This window comes from Python bivittatus, unplaced genomic scaffold (genome assembly GCF_059951505.1).
Source record: "Python bivittatus isolate LINGU-HERP-01145 unplaced genomic scaffold, Pbiv_v1 ctg000080_np1212, whole genome shotgun sequence".
Lineage (NCBI taxonomy): Eukaryota > Metazoa > Chordata > Lepidosauria > Squamata > Pythonidae > Python > Python bivittatus.
The window spans coordinates 49,090,844-49,115,321 of record NW_028277035.1 but is presented as its reverse complement, the minus strand read 5'-3'; the positions used below and the strand labels follow the sequence as shown (position 1 = coordinate 49,115,321).

Sequence of the window (24,478 nt, the reverse complement as noted above, 5' to 3'; positions counted from 1 at the left end):
AATGACTGAGGCCAATTCTGATCTTTCCAAGAAGAAATGTTGTACTGTAGTGAGATCTGTAGGAGATGCTGGAAAGCACTCTGGCTACAGTCATTGTTTAGGTGGCTAGAAGTGGTGCTGGATCCAGAAGCACCCTTGAACTGTGTATCGGATTCTTAACTGGAGCTTCATACAAAACAAGCTGAGTGCAAATGTGGTGTTCTGCCTCACCTATCTTGTTGTGGGATTATTCATCTGTAAATAAGGGTAGGAATCATCTTGTAATAAACAGTTTCTACAGTTAATATTAGGTGATCATTGCTATGCTACAGTTTCCAAATATTTAGTACCTAGATGATTGGCCAGCCATGTGGGATTGTAAGCATTACTCTTTGTTGTGGAACTAGCCTATAGTTGTATGGTTCTAGTCCCTTTGAGAGACTTTTCTGGCACAGTTATGAAAAGATGCAGTCTAATATTGGGATTTATCAGATTTTATTATTTAGTTAAAATGTACAGAATGTTAAGTTTTAAGAGCCCTAATGTTCAAATCTCTTTGTAATAATTATTACATATATATTTGAATCCTACTCAAGGCAACTCTTGAATAGGTTTCTCATTCCATTCAGTGTACTATTTATTTATTTTGTTACAGTACTGACTCCCAAAGCCTCTTATCAGTTTATAATAAAAAAATATAATTTGATTCATGCTGTGCGAGAAAAACCTTGGGCCAATGAACAGGTAAGAATTTCCCCTGTTGTTATATAATGTTCTGGAAACAGAAATTTCTGAACAGATGTCTGGTACCTCTCCAGCTTAACTTTGTTTATAAGAAGTAAACCTTGTTAGTTTTAAAGTCACTACTTACAGATCAATATTTTAGGTTTTTTATTATTTCCCGTGCTGAAATTCATGGGTGATTTGCATGGAATGATTTGTTTTTGGGTGATAATGAAATCAGGTCTAAATCCCAACACTTGCCCAGTGGGCCATTGAGCTACAGTATGTTGTACGGAGGGATCCTATTACATCAGCAAAAATTCCCTCCCTTTTGCCCTGCTAGGAAGGCTCCAACCACAGTGCTCCCACTACTCTAAAAGAAGCTGAATCCAAATCATATTTAGTTTTATAGCTTGAATTATGTGTCCATTCTTTCTGTTCTCAATTTGTTCCCCTTGCTTAAGGTTTTGTGGGTAAGATCCTCAAACATTTTAGTGATATTATTGGCATTTTATATCAGTGTGTGTGAACATCCGAAATGGATAGGCATAGATGATCAGAACTGTTCATAAAAACTGTGGGCTATTGTGACCCTGGTTGACCCCTCCTGGCACACTATGGAATATGGTTTCCCATCATTTGACAGACAAAAGGTGCAATGTACACCCTAAAAGAGACATACTATAGTTTAAAGCAGTGTTTCTCAACCTTGGCAGCTTTAAGCTGTGTGGACTTCAACTCCCAGAATTCCCCAGCAAGCTTCCCCAGCCAGCTTGCTGGGGAATTCTGGGAGTTGAAGTCCACACAGCTTAAAGCTGCCAGGGTTGAGAAACACTGCTTTAAAGGGAAAAAACCCAGAAAATTCAGGCAGTACTTATATTTGTGATGAGAGCTTGCCCATTTTGCCTCCTCATACTTCTGGCCTTCTTCCAACTAAGTGTGACTTTCAGCCCCAAACAAATGGCTCATCTCTGACTTGGATTCCTATATTGGATTTTTATGAGTTTTGCTATTGAGTTTACAACTCTCTCTGTTTGGTTGCATGGATTAACTATATGGAGTTTAGATTTATTTTTACTATATGGCATGTAGACTTATTTTAATCCATTAAATCTTAGTCCTACTTTCTCATTTGATGGGGCAGAGAAAATTTTTGAAGGCTGGTGATACCTTTGTTATTCCTGGTGCCCTTCTCTTGAAATACTTGTATCAAAAATAAAACATTAAAAAAAATAGTGTTTTCACCACCAATCTGTGCAAATTGGCAAGCGCTCCAATAAGTTACTGTCTCTTTGTCCAGCTTCCCCTTCCTGTGTCAGGCAGAATATTTGTGCTCCAGAGCAAATTTATTTTCCTTGGTCCAGATAATTTACTGTGAGCTGAACATTTCCAATGGCTGAAATCTCTAAAATCTTTTGTGCTGACAGAATTGAGGCTCAGGACTTAGATTGAAGAGATAGAAAGAACAAATAACCCTTTGCTTTTGAGCCTGATGGAACGAAAGCCAGTGCAGTCTGTAAGCCAAAATTCTACAAACTGACACGTTAGGACTAGAGATCATGGCCCACAGAGACTTCTGAAAGTTGTAATTAATTGTAATTTTTAACATGGGGAAAGAGGAAGTAATTACATATATGACTGGAGAGTAATCATATTAACTACTTTTTATTTCAATTAACATAAATGACATTAAATACAATTTTTGTCTCGGTTCCATCTTGAGTGGCACCTGATTTGGAAATGTTGGTATATGATGTCAACTACCTACTATAAAAGAGGAGGAACATTGTTTTAAAAACATAACATGCTGAAGATCTTTGTGATGAGTGCCTGCAAAGGTTTAAAACATTGTATGGCTTAACTTCCCCATTTTCAATTGCTTTTGTAAAAAGTATGTGGCTTTTGAAATTTAATGTTTTTTTCCTGAAAACGAATGCAATAAGAATTGAGATCTTTTCACCTGATCTTAATTGCTTCTCTCTTCTGTTTAGAGTGAGTCATGACTTCATGTTCTGAGCTTGTAGATTCCAAGGCTGAGCTTACTGCTTTGCTAGAGCAGTGGGAGAAAGATCATGGCAGTGGACAAGATATGGTTCCTATTCTTACCCGGTGAGTGTGATCATTCAGAAGGATAATTATATGGAATATACTATTGAAATAATACTATTCAGAAGTAAATCTCAGTAGGACTTAATCCCAGGTAATTTTTTATAGAATTTGGCTTTTACATTCTATTTACTAGGCTTGTGCAAATAATTTGATAAGGCAAGAAGATTTGCTAATTATTCAGAAGTGTCTTCTGAGCATGGAAATACATGAAATAATACCAGAAAAGCAAGTGGACTAGTTTTCTGCTCCTAGTAAAAAGTAATTTCTTGGACAGGATAAAAATATTTGCTATCAAGCTCCCCTGTCCAAGATTTGGCAGTAAATGCCAGATTTTAACACTTCATAGCTTAATTCATTTCCTTGATTAAGCTTAGCAGAACAGACTCAGCTTGTCTGGGTGACAAATTGTATTATAAACAAGAATGAAGCCATACTCAAGAGTTGATTACCCACTACCGTGAGAAGATGTAAATTATTCTTATAGCCTTAGGGTTTAAATGTGTAGCTTCTTCCTTCCACTTTTCCAAATTAATGGAGACTTGGGGTAGTACCTGGAAGCCTTGAAACTGAAGGTTTGCTGTTTGTTTACATGATGGCTCTCTCTGGCCTGAGAACTGCCTCAAAGCTTCACAATTCCTAGCTTACAAGTCCAATAAGTAGCAAAGCTGACATTATTACACTGGTAACAGTGTAGAGAAATTATATAGTTCATGAACCTTTGGAACATGCTTTTAAATAGATGAATAAATTATAATAGAGCTTCCCTGTTAATTTTTTTTTTTTGCTGAAATGTTGTTAAATACAGGTAGTCCTCGCTTAATGATGGCAATTGGGACCAGAAACTCCATCGCTAAGTGATGTAGTTGTAAAGTGTGATGTCACTTGACCACACCAACTTACAATGGCAGTTGCAGCAGCTCCAGTTGCCGCCGTCAGGCGAATCCCGCACAGTTGCAGCATCCTGCAGTCATGTGATTGCCATTTGTGATCTCCTGCCGACTTTCCCGTTGACTCTGCTTGTCAGAAGCTGGCAGTGAAGGTTGCAAAAGGCAATCACGTGACTGCAGTACCCTGCAACCATCGTACTGTGAGCTGGTTGCCAAGTGCCTGAATCATGATTGTGTGACTGGGGATGCTGTGATGGCCACAACTGCAAGGACCTGTTGTAAGTCACCCTCATTTAGCACCATCATAACTTCGAACTGTCACTTCAACAAGGACAACCTGTAATGTCTTGATCATATGTAGTCTAATTAGAATCTTGGTTAGTCACGGTTTTGTAATCTTAACAATTTAAATGTTAAAGAACAACTTTTTAAAAAGTGGCTTATGTTTTTTCTCTTTCTAGAATGTCAGAATTGATTGAAAAGGAGACAGAAGAATATCGCAAACGAGATCCAGATCCATTTGATGATAGGCATCCTGGTAAGCTGAGATGAAAGCACTTATCTGTGTTCATACATCACCATTAAACCATGTTTTTTCTGAACTAATCAAAGGAGCAAAGTAATCATTGTCTCCTGTGCAGTGTTTTTCTTTCATATCTCTGAATTAACTAGAGGATTGGTAGAACTTAAAAACAAAGAGCGCTAATCAAGGAAACCATAAATAAACGCTGGGCACATTTCATACATTATTCTAAACCATAGTTGCAAGAACAAATGTCAGATTGTGGTTTACTGCCTTAAAACAAGCCATGGTAAATTAACTGACACATTTGAACACCACATTAAGCCACAATTAAATGAGTCCTATTATGACTTAGCATAAATATAACTTACCCAATGTAACTTTGTTTTTTAAATAAAGAGACAGAATAAAACCATGAAGCTATAGCACAACAATGTTTATCTGCTATTCTTGCATTTCAGACTCATACCACATAAGGCTTTTCAGAAATGTCTCTTGTATATACTTCATGAAAGCAAATAGAGTGAGGATTATAGCACAACATTCTCTCTGGTTCTCCTGCATAAATGTTGATAGTATACCAATTAATTGACGCAGGTGATAACTGCTTTTGAAGGCTAAAATTTTATTTATTTATTTATTTATTTAAAAGATTCGTATGGCTGCCCATCTTAAAGCACAACTCTAGGCGGCTCACAACAGCAATAAAATGATGGAACCATAAAAAACATAAAACCATAAAATAAAAACAGGGTGCCTCAGTCATCCCCCTGGGATGCCCCAACAACCAGCCCTAGACACCATCACTCTGTCCCAGTGCCTGGGTAAAAAGCCAGATCTTGATGGCCTTCTGGAAGGCTAAAGGGGGGGGGGGGCTGCCAGATGATTGGGGGAAGGGTGTTCCATAAGGTAGGGGCAGCTGTGGAAAAGGCACGCTGCCAAGGTCCCACTAGATGGCAACATTTCAGGGAAGGGACCTGGAGCATGCCCACCCTATCCAATCTGGTAGGATGGGCAAATACACTCAGGGAGAGGCAGTCCCTCAAGTAATCTGGTCCCATTGTGGGTGATTTCACTAAATCAGCCTAATTACAATGCATGCAACTAAATTGCTTATTGGAGTTTCTGTAATTCTTCTTGCTGCCCAAGTAGTCCAGAGATATAGCTTTAAAGAAATTAAAAATACATGGAAACTGGTTTTAAATGCTTTATGGGAGGCCTGGCATAAAAAAGTGAAAGGCCTGCTCTTACAAAACAAATAGAAGGCAGTCTTTCAACTAATTAAAACGTCCTCCTGTAACTTAAGATATAAACTGTGATTATATTGTAATGTTTTCATCCACCAAAAAAAAAACCCTGGTGGACACATTTCAAATGTTATTTAGTAAAACTTATAGAAGGTTCTTATGTATGTGCTAAATGTTGAATAAGCTTAGGTGTATGACGTGGGACTGCCTATCTATCTAGCTATCTAATTTAGAAGGTTGCCTGATTCCATAAGATTCTGGGCAGCGTACAACATTAAAAAAGTAAGAAACAAGAAAAGAACAATGTATGGTTTTGGTATCAGTATTATTAAGCTGATTGCAAAACTATTTTAACATTCTCTTTTTTCTTGGATATAATGTACTTTTCATTAAGACAAGCTACTGAAGAGTTATTGGCCAATGGTTTAGATTAGGAGGCTGGTTTTAGTCAACCAAATAAGTTTATAAAACTGAAATATAAATCCATAATTTTGCCAACACAGATTTCTACCTGAAGTCAATGCCAGTATTTAACTTCCATTGATTTGTGGGTGGAAACTTTTGAATTGCCAAGATAGTTAATCACATTAAACTTTACTTAGCTACAGCATTGTTTTACATGTTGTTTGTTTTGCTTTCTTTGCGTTGCTTCTACTTAATTTTGCTAGTGAGCGTGGTCTATTAACTGATACTGTTGTCTGTCTGTTTATAGGTCGAGCAGACCCAAAATGCATGCTTGGACATTTGCTGAGGATTCTTTTCAAGAATGATGATTTCATGAATGCAGTGAGTTTGCCCTTTGTCTTTATAGATTTCTACTTGGCATCTGTAGCTAGTAACTTTTTTATTACTTATTTTTTTTGCCCACTGTAGGAGTGCTAAGATGTTCATTTTGTTTTAGATTCATTCTCTGCTGAAATAGGAAAGTTTGCAAAAAAATAATATAAAATTGGCCTAAGACTGATTTATTCAAATCATGATGCAAGCAGCATAAAAGAGCTGCTTATCATCTATCCTTATCATCCATCCATCCATCCATCCATCCATCCATCCATCTAAAGTGCCCTTTACCTTCCTCTGCATTTTCCAGGAAATTGCAAATTAAATGTGATTATTGAAATTGAAGTAGGTTTCAGTAAACTGAAAAGATTTATATACAATGACAAGCTCTAGTTTTGAAACTTGCATTTTGCTGAAAATATAAAGACTGACATGTTGAAGATTTCAGATGCTTGGATAGGTTACTATACTTAAAGATGTAATATGTGCAGCAGAATCTTGTGAAAATTAGTCCAAATGATTTAAGTGGAGTTAAATTTTAAGTAAATGCTCATATAATTGCATTGTAATTGTCTTATCTTCTGCTTCTGTATTATTTTAAGGCCATCAAGGCCTTTATTATGCTGACGGAGGAGAATACCTAGTCAGTTCCACTTTTTAAAAATTGATAATAGCAATAAAGCATGATATAGATTTGAAAACTTTTTTCCATACATGGCTCTCTGCTCATGGAATATGTCTGATTTTTGCAAATTTCATTTTTTCCACAATACCGTGTCATGAAACAATTTGCTCCAGAGAGTTAAGGATCCTATGGATGAAACATCATTTGTAAGAGGAAAGGAATTTTCAAAATTCAGTTTCCTTCCTTCCTTCTTCCAGTGGAGGCCTCTGCTGGACTGGTTCTTTCCATGAATAGAAGGGCATTTAGATCTGATGTGTAGTTTTTTCTTTCAGAAATAATCCAAACAAATTTTCTTCTTCTCTTAGCTGGTAAATGCTTATGTCATGACAAGCAGAGAACCACCACTGAACACTGCTGCCTGCCGACTCCTGTTGGACATTATGCCTGGGCTGGAAACTGCTGTTGTCTTTCAGGAGAAGGTATGGGATATAGGAAGGTAGACCTAGAACCAACATGTTGCAGATCTTAGTAGACTTTGCTTTCCGTTTTGGGGGGTTGGTGAGAAGAATGAATTCCTGGTAATTGAGAACTTTGCTTCTGATATAGTTTTATATTTCTTATAGTTATATTTTCTGAGAGTTGATATTTGCAGAGATCAAGACAGATAGAAAGTTGTTTATTAAACAGTATTGATATGCCAAGAGTTTACTCTGTGGGGCACATTGTAATTGTTATGGCAGGGCTAGGGTTAGCGTTTCAGTTGCTTTTCAGCTGTTATAGAATGGCTGCAATCAGGCATAATACATTATGATATTCCTTTTTTGTTTGTTTGTTTTCATGAAGGGAGGAACAGGGAAGAGTGAATGGGTTATAGTGCTTTGCCATACTGATAATTCACATTGCAGTTGATACCGTGACCAAGAATTTTTGGCATTACATGACATCCAAATGGATTCAGTGTGCCTTCTGTGTGATCTGTAAATTGCCATGTGCCTACAGTTCCCAATGCACTTTGTAGAAGGTAGCCAGAATTGAATTATGTTTGCACTGAGTTTCTGAATTATATGTCGATGTGCAAAAGAACTATATATGCTTCAAGAATTCCTATGCATAGCCAGAAGTTTCTTCATGCTTGACTGCAGCAATTTTGGTGAAAAATTATGTTGATGTCCAGTTTAACAAGTGCCTTTCCCTTTTAAGTAGGAAGTTGGTACTCTTACTATGAAAAAATTCAAAGAAAACTGTAGCTAAAAAAAAAATCAATCTGGATATGCATTCATTACTTTAAATTTTGATCATAACAACATCAACAACTTCATTTGCTTTTTGAACTTGAAAAGCTACTTTTTGGAACAAAGCCCAATATAGATTATGGTACTTGTATGTGAATAGACATTGTATTAGAGTGTAGGCTGTGAAGAGAAGAATTTACCCTGCCTAATTATACCTCTCTTGTCCACCTGCACACACACACACACACCCATTCTAGGAAGGCATTGTTGAGAATCTCTTCAAGTGGGCACGAGAAGCTGATCAGCCTCTAAGGACATATGCAACTGGATTGCTTGGAGGTGCCATGGAGAATCAAGATATTGCTGCCAACTATAGAGATGAGAATTCCCAACTGGTAAACAGGAAATATCCATAACATATTGTGGACAAGTATTGAAAAGTGTGATTGGAGCAGAATGCCCTAAGCTTTTATTTGATTCCTAAAGCACTGTCACGATGAATGTAGTAAAACTAGCAATGTTGCATATTACTATTGTAATTTAGAAATGTTCTCTTTTGCAAGTAGAGAAAACAGATTCATATATCAGCATGTTTGGGTTTGCAAGAGAATTTTTCTCCAACTCCAGTTTCCTGCCCTCCCCCACAGTAATAAGGTAGTAATAAACGACCTTAATTAAGTTTGCAAGGCTATTTTTAAATATTTAACATTTAAAATTAGCACCAATTTTCTTGCTGCTCCTCTTTATATTTCCTTTTTGGAAGGTGAGTGGCATAATAATAAATAACGGGTATGAGTTTCTTTGGGCAGACTGCAGTTTAGTAGAACTGTGTTAAAATGATGTGTGTTCAACTTTTTATGAAAGGTGGCCTTTGTACTTCAACGTTTGCGAGAGCTGCAAGTCATTGAAATGAACACAAAACATGAAAATAAGCGGCCCAGTCCTCGAAAAGTGCCATCAGACCCCCTGCTGCCTCTGGACGAAGAAGCTGTGGACATGGATTATGGGGAGATGGCTGTGGACGGTGAGCAGGAGGAAGTCACAGGGGACATGGAGATTTCATTTAACCTTGACTCGAATCACAAGACAAGTAGCCGGGTAAATTCTGCTGCAAAAAAATCAGGGAAGCAACATGAAAAAGAGAATTTCCGAAAAGCCAAACAAAAACTCGGCTTCTCTTCTGAACCAGAAAGGATGTTTATTGAACTGTCAAATAGCAGCTGGTCTGAGATGTCTCCTTGGGTGATTGGCACAAATTATAACTTATACCCTTTGACCCCTGCCATAGAGCAAAGACTGATTCTGCAGTACCTGACTCCTCTAGGGGAGTATCAAGAGGTAGGTTTAAAAAAACAGAAAGGAACATGATGATTAAATTTCTTTTAGGAAGAAATTAAATTTTGTTATGGAGAATCATAATCTCTTCAAGGTATGTTTTTATACCAAGGCATTCTGCAAAGAACAAAGAAAATCTTTGAAGCTGTTTTTCCAATTTATTGTCCTTTGTTATGTGCTTGTCTTAGGACAGGATGTTAATGTATAATAGATCATATTATAAAGAATGCATTGTTTGAAAAGAAATACTGAAGTAATCTAATAGAAAACTATTCTTGCTTCTTTTCCCTGGCTACCTATCTTAATCTAAAAATATAAGGGAGGAAATGGTTAGTTGAACAGTAAGAAATCACCCTCAAAGTTACTCAGCAGAAATCTTGGTCAACCATACTTTGCATCTGTCTGCATTTAAATTTAGGAGAAAGAAAATATTCAAGATGCCCACCTAAACCTTTTTTGTACATTTCCCTCATCAGTTGCTGCCTATCTTCATGCAGCTTGGATCAAGAGATTTGATGATGTTCTATATTGACTTGAAACGGACCAATGACGTACTGCTTACTTTTGAAGCCCTAAAGGTAAATGATAGCACTATGAACTGCTTGTTCACAGTGAAGGCATTGTGGCCCAATATCTCTTCTTTATTGTCCTTAAAAATGAAGGGTTTTGGTCTTGTACAACTTTCCACAATCTGGTGCCCTCCAAGTGTGTTGGATTTTTACCCTAGCCGAGCACTGCCATTGCTACATGGACTAAAGATTATGAGTATGGAAGGTCAGCATCTCTGGAAGATGCCAGCCTGGAGAAAGTTGGACTTGTATCAAGGAGATACAACAATTACAGAAGGAACATCAGCTCTGAATACTTACTTTTTTTCTTTGAGGCTTTGAAATATTTACCCCTCGTTTCTGTTGTTTGCAAGATATATACTTTTAAGAGCTATACCATGCTTCAGTTTAAAGACAAAAAGGTGCTCTAGTGATGTTGTGGCTGACAGAGTGAAAGGCTGGAGGCCCTGAAACCTCCTGTCAGAACCTGCCTTGGTCTTCTCACCTGGTCTTGCCTCCTGGTATAGATTTGAGGGTGCCAGCACCTGTCCTCTAGGGGGCACCTCACTTGGGATCTACCCCATAATCCTGGTGTGTTTGAGAAAGGAAGAGTTCTTTCACTCTGTGCTGCATTTCTGGTAATAGTTGCCACTTCCTTGCCATGCTGTATAGACACATGGTGATTAGGAGATTCGGCCTTTCTTTTCCCCTTGGTAGATAATCCGTCTCACAGAATATCACTGTAATAAAGCAGCTTGCAAATCAGTTTAAGAAGAAAATGGTCTGGACAAACACAGAATACTCCCAATCTGTGACGGATCATGAGCCCTCTACTCAAAATATAGATCACAATGAGAGAGTTATTACAGATAACAAAAAGATTTTGAAGAAAAAAAATATTCATGCACGTAGCCTGAAAAATGGATGTATGTTGAAATTAAGCACCCAATTCCGTAAATTATTCAGCAAGCTAAAGAATATGAGACTTAGCACTACATAGAAAACATAAATAAAATACTTAGCATAAATTCTTGACTACATGGTTTACCTATTTCTGTAATGGTCCTCTGTTTCAATGTTAGTGGACTCCTCCAGCTTCTTGAATATTACAGATATTCATCAGAAGCTTTGGAGGAGATGGGAATTCCTGTCCTTGTTGAGCTTCTGTCCAAGGACTTCTGACTTTTTTAGAAAAACCAAAACTTTTCTATACACAGTAGAGAAGGGGGCTGTAGTATCTGACTCCATGTGCATGATTGAGAGCCATCTCTTACTTTGGGCATGTGGATTGTGAGTTTCTAGCCTGATGTCTGGCATGCAGGCCATATTCACAACAGGTCGTTTGGAATGTAATTCAAGGAAAAAGTGCAGCTGCTTTAATATGTTGCAGACAGGTGCTACCTGAGTGTACCTGTGCATTCCAACACAGATTGTGGCTTTCATATCTGAAGTGCTGCACAAGGCTGCTCTTTTTGTCCTTTGTTTTTGTGGCCTGTCATTTGTGAGAAGTTCTGTAAATGGCCTACAGTAGTATTTAAAAGCAGATAAAAAACAGACCTAGTACTGGCTTTGCTGTGATTATCTAAATATTTCTCCTTTCTCTGTTTAAAATTCCTAACTTTCAGGTTTTGACATAAAAAGTGTGGGGGGGGGGCAGTTTAAGGCAAAATCATTTTGTAGTGTTATATTATCATTTTTGTCTTGGAAGGGAGCCATTCTAATTAGACTAAGAAAAGTTTCAAAACAGCCATTGCGAAATAACTCATAGCTGCAGATTCCCCCTTTATTGGAGAAGATAAAGGGGGAATTCCCCCTTTCTCTGGGGCACCATAAGACCATGAGAAAGGCCTAGAAAAATCTCTGTCCTAATGTACACATAGATATTGGTTCTAAACTGAAAATACTTCTCTTGCTGGAATTCTTGTATTACTACTGATTTCAGTTCAGTCAACCTTGCTGAAGAGAACCTTGTGTGATTTGTGCTTGGGAAAAGCATTTTCAGTTCACGTAGCTACCAGAAGACTGACATATATTAATATTCCAAATAAATCTGTGTATTTAAGCACGGGCAATTATGTACTGGTTGTATAGTGCTTGGAGGCAGAACATTACCCTTTTATGCTTTACAAAAGCATTTGAGCTGGAACCTGTTCTTTCTTAAGTTACTGTTTTTCTTAAAGGGAGAAATGGAGGGAAATCTCATTCTTCCTTCTCCATTTTTCACAGAGCACGAGAAAGAATATTTCAACTGTACTGGAAAGCTTTGCTAGGTTGATTGTAATTGTCCCACTGGCCCTATGTTGCATTTGACAGTGATTTTATGCATTTGTCTGCAGTATTTGGCATCTTTGCTGCTCCACAACAAGTTTGCAACAGAGTTTGTTGCTCATGGAGGAGTACAGAAGCTCCTGGAGATTCCTCGCCCTTCTATGGCAGCCACAGGTGTCTCCATGTGTTTATACTATTTGTCTTACAATCAGGATGCTATGGAAAGGGTAAGAGCCCATCCTGCCATTAGAGGCTGTATGTTTTTAAAAGGGTTTGCATATTTCAAGTGGGAATTGGAATATTCCAGATATCCTGACCTTTCAGGAATTCCAATGCATTTTATAAGCGCACTTGTGTGATAACTCATAATGGGATAATAGTTACTAGTAAGCTGCTGAAGTTGAGATCAGGTCATCAATAAAATACATATCTTTATTGAAAGGTTAGTATGAGCTCTGTTACTTGCATAGACTGTCCCATTAATTTCAACAATTGGAGACATGTTATACATTTCTTAATTTGGCTTGACAATGAATGGGCCTGAGTCTCTGTACCACACTAATTGAAGACAACAATGATAAGGCACACACTTATTCATGTAATATCACATGGATTTTTTTTTGCCTCAATTTGAATAAGATATGTCCACTAGTTCTGAAGAAATCTGGGAAGGATTGCACAGCTTTTTGGTTTTTTTTTTATCAGAATTCTATTGTGTGTTGTTTCGGTTTTGACTGTTGGTTTCAACTGTTTACTTAACTTTCAAGCATAGATACCCTACGTTTATCTTAACCACTTATATTTAGTTTTGTAGTAGTGTTTTTATCAGAATTTGGGTGTATTTATTCTGCATTTGTTTCCTGAATATCCATTTTTCAAGGACTTTTTCAGTTCAAAGAATCCAAACGTTTTTAAGGTGTGTGTCATCTTTGTCACTGAAATTGAACAATGAATACTATCCCTTTCATCACAGCAGTTGCTGGAGGGTTTATCTACATATTATTCCATTAATAGAAGTACAAACTATCATAGTGTTTTCTTGTTCTGTAGGTATGCATGCATCCCCACGTGTTATCAGATGTTGTGAACTACACCTTGTGGCTGATGGAATGCTCTCACGCATCAGGCTGCTGCCATGCTACCATGTTCTTTTCCATTTGTTTCTCATTCCGTGCAGTTTTAGAGCTCTTTGATAGGCATGATGGCTTACGGCGCCTAGTTAACTTGGTAAGTGTTAGAGCACTTGTATTTTGCTGTTCTCAAGTACTTCATCAGAACCGTTGCCTTCCTTTTTTGGGTGGTGAAGTTGAGTGCCGGTATGGGACTAGCCTTTCAGCTTGGCTCTCTTTGTGTAAAACAGGAACTTAAGGTTGCCTGTGATCCCTGAAAGTCTTTGCTGTGGCTGTAAGTGCCTCTTCAAGGGTTGCCACCAAGCAGTAATATTTTATATGCTAGAAAGGGGAAATTATATGGGAAGTAAAGCCAACTGTATTAAATTAATTTTTAATTAGATTGCGCATCTCAGTTTAGCCACCATGTTCTAAAAGGCAAATGTGGCCTTCTGACCAAAAAGAAGTTACACATATTCCATCTAGATACTTTGCATAATGCCTTGTAAAGTGAATGTTGAGTCCATGCCTGCAAATGAGCCCTTCATGGTTTTAGGAGAATTTCTTTTTGTAAGGCTGATTATATGAAAATTTGAGCAAAACAACCAGCAGGCTAAGAGGAATCTGTGGCTAAAGGAACCTTTAGCCAAAATAAGGTAATGAGCCTTTACATATTAGAAATAAAACTGCAGTAAACCTGTTTTTTTTTTCCTCTCATTTTAGATTAGCACCCTTGATATCTTAAACCTGCAAACCCAAGGTGCACTGCTAAGTGATGATGAGATCTTTGCTAGCCGGCAGACCGGAAAACATACTTGCATGGCCATGCGCAGGTATTTTGAGGCACATCTTGCCATCAAAGTGGAGCAAGTGAAGCAGTCACTTCAACGCACAGAAGGTGGAATTCTGGTCCATCCACAGCCTCCATACAAGGTAGGTAGCATATTTGCTGGAAGTAATAAACTTCTAGCTCTTGCCTTTTTGAGAGATCAACAACAAGGCCTGGCGCAATATGGTTCATGGGGTCACGAAGAGTCGGACACGACTTAACGACTAAACAACAACAATACATCAAATGTATCTCTTCCTAGAGTACAAGGACATTGCTGTGATTGCATTTGGCATCTCATGGACCAGTTGTTTCTCAACCTTGGCAACTTTAAGCTGCGTGGACTTCAGCTCCGAGAATTCCCCAGCCAGTGTGACTGGCTGAGGAATTCTGGGAGTTGAAGTCCACACAGCGTAAAGTTGCCAAGGTTGAGAAACACTGTCATAGACCAATTTAGGGCATATTCTCTCTGAGGCTGCAAGTAGAGAAGCATTTAACTGTACTACTTTTCAGCATGCTTTGGGGATCAAGTTCTATGTATGGAATCCTCATCCTCTTTTAGAACTTTAGTTCTTCAGGTGAACCTGATTAAAATTTCCCATTGATGGTTCCATTACTCCAAATTTTCCTTCACAAAAGGCCACTAAATTGACATTCTTTACAATCTACTAATAAATGAAGACTTTTTCATATTGAATACTTTTGGATTTACAATTTAAAATAATGAATCAGATCATTGGGTTTTTAAATATATGCTTCTGCTTTTATTTGGTGCTTTTATAGATTTTAGATTTTGTATTTAGTTTAGCATGATTTCCTTAGTGAAAATGTAGATTAGATTTTTTAAAAAAGTAATCTATTTTATAAAGTGTTTAATTTCTCTAGGTAGGTGTGATGAAGCTACTAGAATGTTTGTTTGTCCTTGCAGGCTTGCTCCTACACTCATGAACAGATAGTAGAGATGATGGAGTTTTTAATAGAATATGGACCAGGTCAGCTCTATTGGGATCCAGCAGAGGTGTTTCTCAAGCTGTGTTGTGTACAGCTCATGCTCCAACTTATTTCAATAGCATGCAATTGGAAGACCTACTATGCAAGGTGAGAGAACAACATGATATCAAACACCTTGTAAGTTGCCGTCAGGATGGAGCTGATAGTCGCTCCAGGACAACTAGCCTGTGTGTTTAATATTTATTTACTTACTGTGTTTGTACTCCACAGACTTCTGGAGTGGCCCATAAAATCAATAAAAACAAATACACTCTCTTGTTTTTGAAAAGGGCTATCCTGTTTCTTATGAGGTGACTTTGTTCTGCTCATCTTTTCTTTATAAAACATGTTTCATATTTCATAATACTTTGAGTTATACGTAGTTCACTTCTCTTCGCCAGAAACGACACGGTGCGTTACGCATTGGATGTTTTGGCCATCCTTACTGTGGTTCCAAAAATCCAGTTACAGTTAGCTGAGGCAGTGGATACGGTGGATGAGGGAGGAACATCCATTTCTATTGTGGGTATGTAAAACCTGATCTCTTCATTTGCTTCCTATGAATGCTTGTACCACTATGAAACTTTTACATCTGAGTACAGGAACGGTAACAGAGGATCAGTTTGACTCTGTGGCTCAGTTAGTACAGACTTTTTTTTTAAACTGGATGGTTTCATCTGTCTGAACAGTGTCTGTCATGGACATTTGTAGGATGCTTCTGCCTTTGTCAAAATGTTTAAAAGTGTTGCACCGTGAGCTCTACTCCTTTTGTACATGTGTAACAACATAGATGAAGCACATTCAGAGAAGGTGGGGTTTGTATTATACGATGCTGTTTTCATCTGTCTGCCCTCTGTCCCTCACTAGTGTCTACAGATAGATTTGAAAGAGAAACAGAAGAAACAAAAGCATCATGTTTATTGTTGGCTCTCTCTTTCTCTCATACGTACCCACTTCAGAATTTTCACTTTCAATTAATTGGTCCATTTTCACACTCTTAAACGTTACTGTGAGAGGATCTAGTGCTACACCATTAAGAGCTATCTGAGAGAATGAGATGTTGAAGGGATAATTAGAATGAGGCTGACTGACACTCTTTGGCTAATTCTTATAGAAGGAGCTTAGCTGCTATATTTCATGGTGATGGGGTATGTTGAGATGCAGTGAGAAAAATAATGTTTAGTCTGTATTGTGCATTGCTCAGCATTTTCATTGGATAGACATGGACTTATGTGCCATCACAAGAGTCAAAAGGTATATCGCTCCTGTAATATAGAAACTGAGCCATCATTCTCTTATGATATAATCTGTGATACATTTTACTTGCTGATGAAAATTATTTCTTTTTGCCAGGTATAAGCATCATCCTGGGGCTTGCTGAGGGTGAATTCTTTATTCATGATGCAGAAATCCAGAAATCTGCCCTTCAGATCATCATTAACTGTGTCTGTGGTCCAGACAATCGCATTTCCAGCATTGGCAAATTTATCTCTGGCACACCTCGTCGCACACTCCCCCAAACACCGAGGAATAGTGAGCATACTTTGGCCAAGATGTGGAATGTGGTGCAGTCGAACAATGGCATCAAAGTACTGTTATCATTGCTATCAGTCAAAATGCCTATTACAGATGCAGACCAGATCCGAGCATTGGCCTGCAAAGCCCTGGTTGGATTGTCACGGAGTAGTACAGTCCGGCAGATCATCAGCAAGCTGCCCCTGTTCAGCAGCTGCCAGATCCAGCAGTTAATGAAGGAGCCCGTGCTTCAGGATAAGCGCAGCGAGCATGTCAAGTTCTGCAAATACGCTGCGGAGCTGATAGAGCGCGTTTCAGGAAAACCCTTGTTGATTGGGACTGATGTCTCTCTGGCTCGTCTGCAGAAGGCAGATGTGGTGGCTCAGTCAAGGATCTCATTTCCTGAGAAGGAACTGCTGCTTTTGATCAGGAACCATCTCATTTCTAAAGGGCTAGGAGAAACTGCTACCATCCTTACAAAGGAGGCAGATCTACCCATGACAGCAGCTTCTCATTCCTCTGCCTTCACCCCAGTTCCTGCCACTTCATCTCCTGTGTCTCTGCCTCGTACCCCTCGCATAGCAAATGGCATTGCAGCCCGGTTGACTAACCATCCTTCTGTAGCTTCTGGTGCTTCCTCTGTTCACACTCAGCCAAGGCCAGCTGGCTGCCAGGGCCCACTTGCACTGCCAGGCCCATCTCATGCCACCAATTCCCCGGTGATTGGCAGGATTAGCTTTGTCCGAGAGAGACCGTCTCCGTGCAATGGCAGAAAAATCAGAGTGCTTCGGCAAAAATCAGACCATGGCGCCTACAGTCAGAGCCCAGCTATCAAAAAACAGCTGGACAGACACCTCCCTTCCCCTCCCACCTTGGACAGTATAATCACAGAGTACCTTAGGGAACAGCATGCACGCTGCAAGAACCCTGTAGCTACTTGCCCCCCCTTTTCTCTTTTTACACCCCACCAGTGTCCTGAGCCAAAACAGAGGCGCCAAGCGCCAACTAACTTTACCTCGCGGCTGACCCGCAGGGCGGCCTTCCCAAAGTATGGTGGGGTGGATGGTGGATGCTTTGATAGACACCTTATATTTAGCAGGTAAGGAAGATCGTTCTTTATTCCTACGATTCTTTTGGCCATACCATTTAAAAAGTGGATTTGGGTACCATGCCGTGGCTTGGACAAAACTGATTTCCTTGGGACCACAAGGAGGACTTTCCTATATCACCTCTATAGCATTTCTGGGATATTTACAAGATCCTTCCTTCCTTTATGAAGAAAGCTGAAGCTGTGTCTTCTCTCTTAGCAGGCTAAGATGCAGTTGCCGAACTTCAGCTGTGTTTGGCCATTGCTTCTGTTTCTCCTTTTCTCTTCCTGAAAATTCATTTTCTTACTCAGTTGCTCTTTCGTACCCCAGGTTCCGTCCAATTTCTGTGTTCCGGGAAGCAAATGAAGATGAAAGTGGCTTTACGTGTTGTGCATTTTCTGCACGGGAGCGGTTCCTGATGTTGGGCACCTGCACAGGGCACCTGAAACTCTACAATGTCTTTAGTGGGCAGGAGGAGGCCAGCTACAAGTGCCATAACTCTGCCATCACACACCTTGAGCCATCCAGGGTAAGGAAAAGACTGAGAATATTTAGGTCAGGTGCGCCTTAATAACAATATCATTCTCTCTTTCATAAAGATTGGGAGATTAGTCAAAACCTTGGGAATGAGGAAACAAAAGTGAAAATAAGAATTAAAGCCAATTAACATCAGGTCTTCTCCATTGATCATCAATCAGAGATGCTTAATGTTTTCCTTCATTTGGATTATATATCAGATTTGAATATCCTGAGAAGATTGTGTTGATAGTACAACACAGATTGGATGTTATGGTATGATTTTATTGACCTAGATGGAATTTTTAGTAATTGCTTACAATAATCTGTCATAGATTTCTCTATGTCCAGTATAATGCATACATTATATATAATGATACAGCTTAGGCCAGGCAGGGAGGGCTTATTAAAAAACAAAACAGGTGAATCACTAGAATGTATGAAAGAAAGAGTGGTATTTTGAAACATATTTTTAAATCTGAATATTCACAAGATTGAGGAAGAGATGAGCTTCCAAAACTAGTTTCTGTTTGCAGGGAAATAGAGCTATCCATTTTCCATTTTCTGCTGTTTGGAGATTATTGGCCTGTGCATGAGGTTGAATCGCTGTTCAGGACAGTTGATTTGTAACAGCCACCTGGTCTAACCAAGCCAATTGTATGGTTAGTGGCTTTATCTGTGTGTGAATGTGAACATGTTGGCCTTAAATTGGCAAAAGTGTTATCTGCCCAAAGTATTCTAGGGAATTTCTCCTTCTCTTAAAATGAACTCACAAAGTGCAGAACAGAATGTCCACATGTATAAACAAGTGTTTGCTTCTTTGAATTGTCTTCCCAAACTACAGGATGGTTCTTTATTGCTGACATCTGCTTCCTGGAGCCAGCCACTTTCTGCATTGTGGGGAATGAAATCTGTCTTTGAAACCAAGTATGTATGCTCTATATGATGTTTTCACTTTCTTGAATGGACAGGGAATTAATTGAGCAATTTTAAAAATATTTAAAACCTTTATGTGTTGTGCATTTTCTGCACGGGAGCGGTTCCTGATGTTGGGCACCGGCACAGGGCACCTGAAACTCTGCAATGTCTTTAGTGGGCAGGAGGAGGCCAGCTACAAGTGCCATAACTCTGCCATCACACACCTTTTGGTTTTAAATACTCCATAATATTCGGGTTCTTTATAGTAGCTGGGAAGTAGTACTTTCTTCTATTAGTTCCTGATTTAGTATTATGTACTACATGACAATACATTAAAAGATGTATTAAAAGATGCTAGATAAAAATGCAGAGCATGATTTTTGAGTGAAAGCTTTGTTCTTTGTAGTTTGTTGATGAGGTGCTTTTTCCTCACAGGCATTCCTTCACGGATGACCACTACGTTGAGTTCAGTAAGCATTCTCAAGATAGGGTCATTGGCACCAAGGGGGACATTGCCCATGTAAGTATTGCTTGTTGAGTCTCAGAAGAAATATGGAGTTACTTACAAGCTACAACCATGTCTTATAGACAGTACTTAAAAATACAGTGTGGAGAGTGAGGTTATAACTGAGTGTTTAATGGTTTGAAATGCTAGGCTATTACCATTAAAATGAAAATCAGTAGCCACTAGTATATATTTTATAATAGAAAGAGAAGTGGCGTTAAGTGAAAAATATATTGATTAAAGATAAGTACACTTTGGCATTGCTTGAGAGAATTAGAAATAAGCTCAGATGTGATCAAAAGATCATATATGTTTTATAGGATTAGATTAGATGTTCTTTAATGCCAAAATGTGCAATATATTCTCCTTCAAGATACAATCCTTCTATTATTTTTGAGCATCTGTAATTATAACACTACTAATTCACGAGAAAGGATGTTTCTGGAACATATCCTAGAATTCATTCATGAGGATTTACTTCTTAAAAAGCAAAATGGCCATACATCAGCAAATGTTTCCTCACTAGTTGTAAAATAAATTATTGGAGGCTTTAAAGATAGAATCTATAGAATTTTTTTTAATGATAGTTGTTTACGTCAGGATAAATGAAGATGAATCTTGGATCCAGAGTTCTGATGGGGAAAATTCTTCTCGGGATACTTATGATAGAAGAAGGAAGGCAGGATTGGGGTGGAAAATGATAGCAGTAAATTTTGCCAATTTTCTCTCCCTTTTAAAAGGAAGAAATGTCATAGTTGCACTGCAGGAGAAAAGGGAGAGTTAGTGAAAATCATTCCCCTTCTTCTTCCAGTGGGAAGCTCCTCTTGTGCTCAATCTTTTCACAAATGAAAGGATAATTTCTGTTTTGGAAGATCTAACCCAATAGATAAAATAGGTATTTTTTCCCACCACATTTTATTGACAAAATAAAAGCACTCTGAATGCAACAGAGTCAAGCAGAATTATTAGTATAGGATGTTCTTATTTTAGAAAATAAATATCATAAGGCATATACCCAGTGATGTGCTGCTAAATGTTTAATAAGCAGCTCTACTGGTTCCATGGCCGCTGTTGCGCTGTGCTGCTAGCCGCGAAACAGCTGAGTGGCACACTAGGCGTTAGGCTCAGCGTTGCTCTCAACTGGCTCACAGAACTCTAGAAAATGTAACAATTGGCTCTTGTGAGACAGTACGAGCTGGCTCTAGCACACGCTGGATATACCTGTTCAAATCTTGGTAATTTTCCTTATGCTTTTGTTGTTATTCCTGCATGTTTGCATTTAAGCCAGACATCTTTCTCTGTTGATTTGCTATTCCTTTTGTTAATCTTCAATTACAGTCTGATCTGAGTTCATAATTTGGTCATTTGTGAGGGTAACAAGTTAAAATGTTTATTCTGAGCTTCATCAAAGTACAACTGGCAGCTAAGAACTCTGGATGTATTCTATTCTGACAAAAAGGTAAAAGTAATAAAGCCAGATGCTCAGAATATAAAATAATAAATTACTTTATAAGAACAATTTTAAGGGAAGGGAACAAGGCTGTTAAATGTACTGAATACATGACAGAATGTTATCTTCTTCTTTTCTGTTTTGTGAATCTTTTTCACCATGTACTAAATGGGGCATTAATATGTAGCTCACTGCCTCTAAGATCAGCTAGAATAATTTTCTGTTGCAAGCCATAAATTCAGATATCAAGCACATTTTTTGGCACAGCAGCTTTGCTTCTTGGACAGGCTGTGAAGTCAGAATATTCTGTGGCAGAGGAATGACAACTATGTTTCTCCCCTTGGGTTATCAAGTGGCATGCCATGAAGTTCAATTCTGGGCCCTCTACTCTACAACATTTCTTTTAATAATTTGGAGACAGAGGTGGAAGAGTTTATGAGGTTTGCATGTGACACAGAATTCTCTGAGATAGCTAAAACTCTAAAAGACAGAAATAAAATTCAAAACTATTTTGATTGGTTAGATCAGTGTTTCTCTATCTCAGCAACTGTAAGATGTATGGGCTTGAACTCCCAGAATTCCCCAGCCAGCATGAGTAAAACAAGGAAGATGGGAAATGTCTGCATGTGCTTTTTGGACAGAATATCTGACAGGTCTTGACTAAGTTATTTTCTTTTTCCTTTTTCATCTGAAAGATCTATGATATTCAGACTGGCAACAAGCTCTTGACTTTGTTTAACCCAGATCTTGCAAACAACTACAAGAAGAATTGTGCCACTTTTAACCCCACAGATGACCTTGTCTTAAACGATGGTGTCCTTTGGGATGTTCGCTCTGCACAGGCTATTCATAAATTTGATAAATTCAATATGACCATCAGTGGTGTTTTTCACCCAAATGGATTGGAGGTCATAGTCAACACAGAAATTGTATCCTTTTTTAACCTTAACTTCAATGTCTGTTGGAATGTTAGAGGTTGGTAGGAAGAGCTTGCTTATTTATTTATTTATTTGTCTATTTAATTTCAAGATTTATAAGGCCACCCAGCTCTGTGATTCTGGGCAGCATATAACATAAACACAATATGGAATCCTCTTTCATGTGGGAACTCAGAACAAGGTTCCTTAATTGTGGAAGTAACAGCAGGTTGGTAAGTTTTTTGGCCTTGGTTATTGTCAAGTCAATTCAGGCCTTCTGCTCAAAGTGACTAAGACTAAATGTTTCAACAGAAGGTATAAATAGTACTGTTCTATAGAACAGAAATGAGCAAACTGCAGCCAGGGTTCTAAAAGCAAGAAAATTGGCAAATTGGGGGAAAGATGAGAAAAGCTACGATGGAAGGAGAGATGGAAGCCATTTAGAAAAGTATCAGTTCAAGCTTCTGCCAAGGGATAAAGGGTATGATGTAATGGGAGAAGAAGCCAGAATAGGGTAGAATAATGGAAGCAAGACAAAGCCAACCACAGGTAATGAATTCAGATTTCTGGAAAAAGCAAACTATTTTTATCCTGGCAATCTTCTGGGTATGGATGAAAAGAGAGAAAAAGGAGTGGTGGAAAAACTGTAGAGTTGGGTTTCATTGACTAAAATTTTTCAGTTTTTCAAATATAGTTGAACCATAAATTTGTGTAGAAGGATTATTATACTGATGGTTGTATTTTCAGTGTGTTTTTAATGTTCTCTAACATAAAGTTTGCCTTCATTATTGCAAAAGAGAGAGCAATTATGACTCTGCTAACTTTAGAATCTGGTCTTATCTACAGGCATGTAGCTCCTGACAGATTACAGAATATGATCCATGGTAGAAAAAAAGTGCTTTACCCCACCATAAACACATCTATGATATTCTGTACATGAGAAATTACAGTGCTGTCAATTCAAAAGTTTAAGTGTTTTTGTATACTGCAATTCTGTATCTGAGGAATACAATGGGGTGGGGGAGTTCAAAAGTATTGTTCTGTGACTAGGATGTATCATGCAAATTGAGGAAAATAGACACACACTTTCATTAGATTATTCAGATATGTTACTGTAATTATTAGAAAAGTTCTGCCTTGGGGCTGGGAAGATTTGTGGTGAGGAAGATGATGGGGACTGCTAGGCCTGTCGTTAGAGCTAGACAGAGAGAGAGAGAGAGAGAGATCCTTTGGTAGTATCTCATTTATGGTGGCAGTTGTGTGGAATCCTTAATGCACTCTCCAGTGGGACTTGCGGACTTTCCACTTGTTACACACAGTGCCTGCTTTGGATCAATGCCGTGTTGTTTTCAACCACACTGGGACAGTTATGTATGGAGGTAAGCTGACTGATTTTGATCTTGTGTTAGTAACAGCTGAGCCATAGGTTTTCTTTCTCCAGTGCTTCCTAGCACACACCAAAAAGTACAGTTGTCCGTTGCCAAGGCTTGCCAAGTGAAAGAACACTTTTAAAAAGCTCTTGGGTTGGCAGTAGGCTTCAGAAGGGGCTGAAGTTCAGTCTTAGAATTCATTTCTGACTTGCAAAGATCCAGGTTCAATCTGTGGCATTTTCAGGTAGGGTTGGGAAAGACTGTAGTGGGAAATGTTGGAGAGCAATTGCCAGTTGGGGTCAGCACTTCTGAGTTAAGTGAGAAAGAATTTTGACTCACTAAAGCAATTTTCTATGTTCCTGTACATAATAACATAAGCAGTGATCTGCTGGATTAGACCCCTGGCCTATCTTGGCCAGCAGTCTGTTCTCACAGTGGCCAACCAACTGCACAAGGAAGCCCACTAGTCTCCCAGCAGATGGCCTTCAGAGACAGTCATACTGCCATCAAGGCTAATAGCCACTGATTCACATGACCTCCATGAATTGGTCCAGTCCTTTCTGGAGACAGTCTAGCTGCTAGCCAGCACCACATCTCGTGGTAGCAAATTCTAAAGTTTAATTATGCATTGTGTAAAAAAAAAAAAATCCTTTTGTGTCTCCTGATTCTTCCAGGGTTCAACTTCCAAGTCCCTGTGTAGAGTTTAAGGCATTAATGGAATTGATGTAGAAATTCTTTGGTTATTTCTTTCCTCTCAAAAACTCACAAAAAGAATAATAGTAGCTCCTCTTGGATATTCATCTGAGTTTTGATTGATTGTTCATTTCCCCCTTATTCATGTGCATCTTTCCCCAAACTGGTTGTCTAGAAGGGATGATCAATATTTCCTGTAATCACCCATGGTGGTATCAGGATGGAGAAAATTATTCTAGTATCTGCTGGTGTCACCCTAACAGCCTATAGGCTTCTCTGGAAACTTGCTTGACTTTGATGTTTTTCCTTATTCATTTTTTTT

At 38.6% G+C, this 24,478-nt stretch overlaps 1 protein-coding gene across 1 annotated transcript in view; it reads left to right on the top strand.

The window, feature by feature from the left end:
* The window catches only part of DCAF1 (DDB1 and CUL4 associated factor 1), a 48,829-nt gene that overhangs the window by 6,837 nt on the left and 17,514 nt on the right, over positions 1 to 24,478 (top strand). The window contains exons 2-19 of the mRNA XM_007432399.4: positions 2,694 to 2,811; positions 4,160 to 4,236; positions 6,181 to 6,254; positions 7,239 to 7,352; positions 8,363 to 8,500; positions 8,970 to 9,443; positions 9,917 to 10,018; positions 12,325 to 12,483; positions 13,307 to 13,483; positions 14,089 to 14,298; positions 15,123 to 15,292; positions 15,586 to 15,710; positions 16,538 to 17,798; positions 18,118 to 18,316; positions 19,148 to 19,230; positions 19,657 to 19,741; positions 21,872 to 22,105; positions 23,379 to 23,472. Coding sequence (XP_007432461.1) covers positions 2,702 to 2,811; positions 4,160 to 4,236; positions 6,181 to 6,254; positions 7,239 to 7,352; positions 8,363 to 8,500; positions 8,970 to 9,443; positions 9,917 to 10,018; positions 12,325 to 12,483; positions 13,307 to 13,483; positions 14,089 to 14,298; positions 15,123 to 15,292; positions 15,586 to 15,710; positions 16,538 to 17,798; positions 18,118 to 18,316; positions 19,148 to 19,230; positions 19,657 to 19,741; positions 21,872 to 22,105; positions 23,379 to 23,472 — 3,886 coding nt within the window. The 5' untranslated portion in view covers positions 2,694 to 2,701. The remainder of the gene's footprint in view (positions 1 to 2,693; positions 2,812 to 4,159; positions 4,237 to 6,180; positions 6,255 to 7,238; positions 7,353 to 8,362; positions 8,501 to 8,969; positions 9,444 to 9,916; positions 10,019 to 12,324; positions 12,484 to 13,306; positions 13,484 to 14,088; positions 14,299 to 15,122; positions 15,293 to 15,585; positions 15,711 to 16,537; positions 17,799 to 18,117; positions 18,317 to 19,147; positions 19,231 to 19,656; positions 19,742 to 21,871; positions 22,106 to 23,378; positions 23,473 to 24,478) is intronic.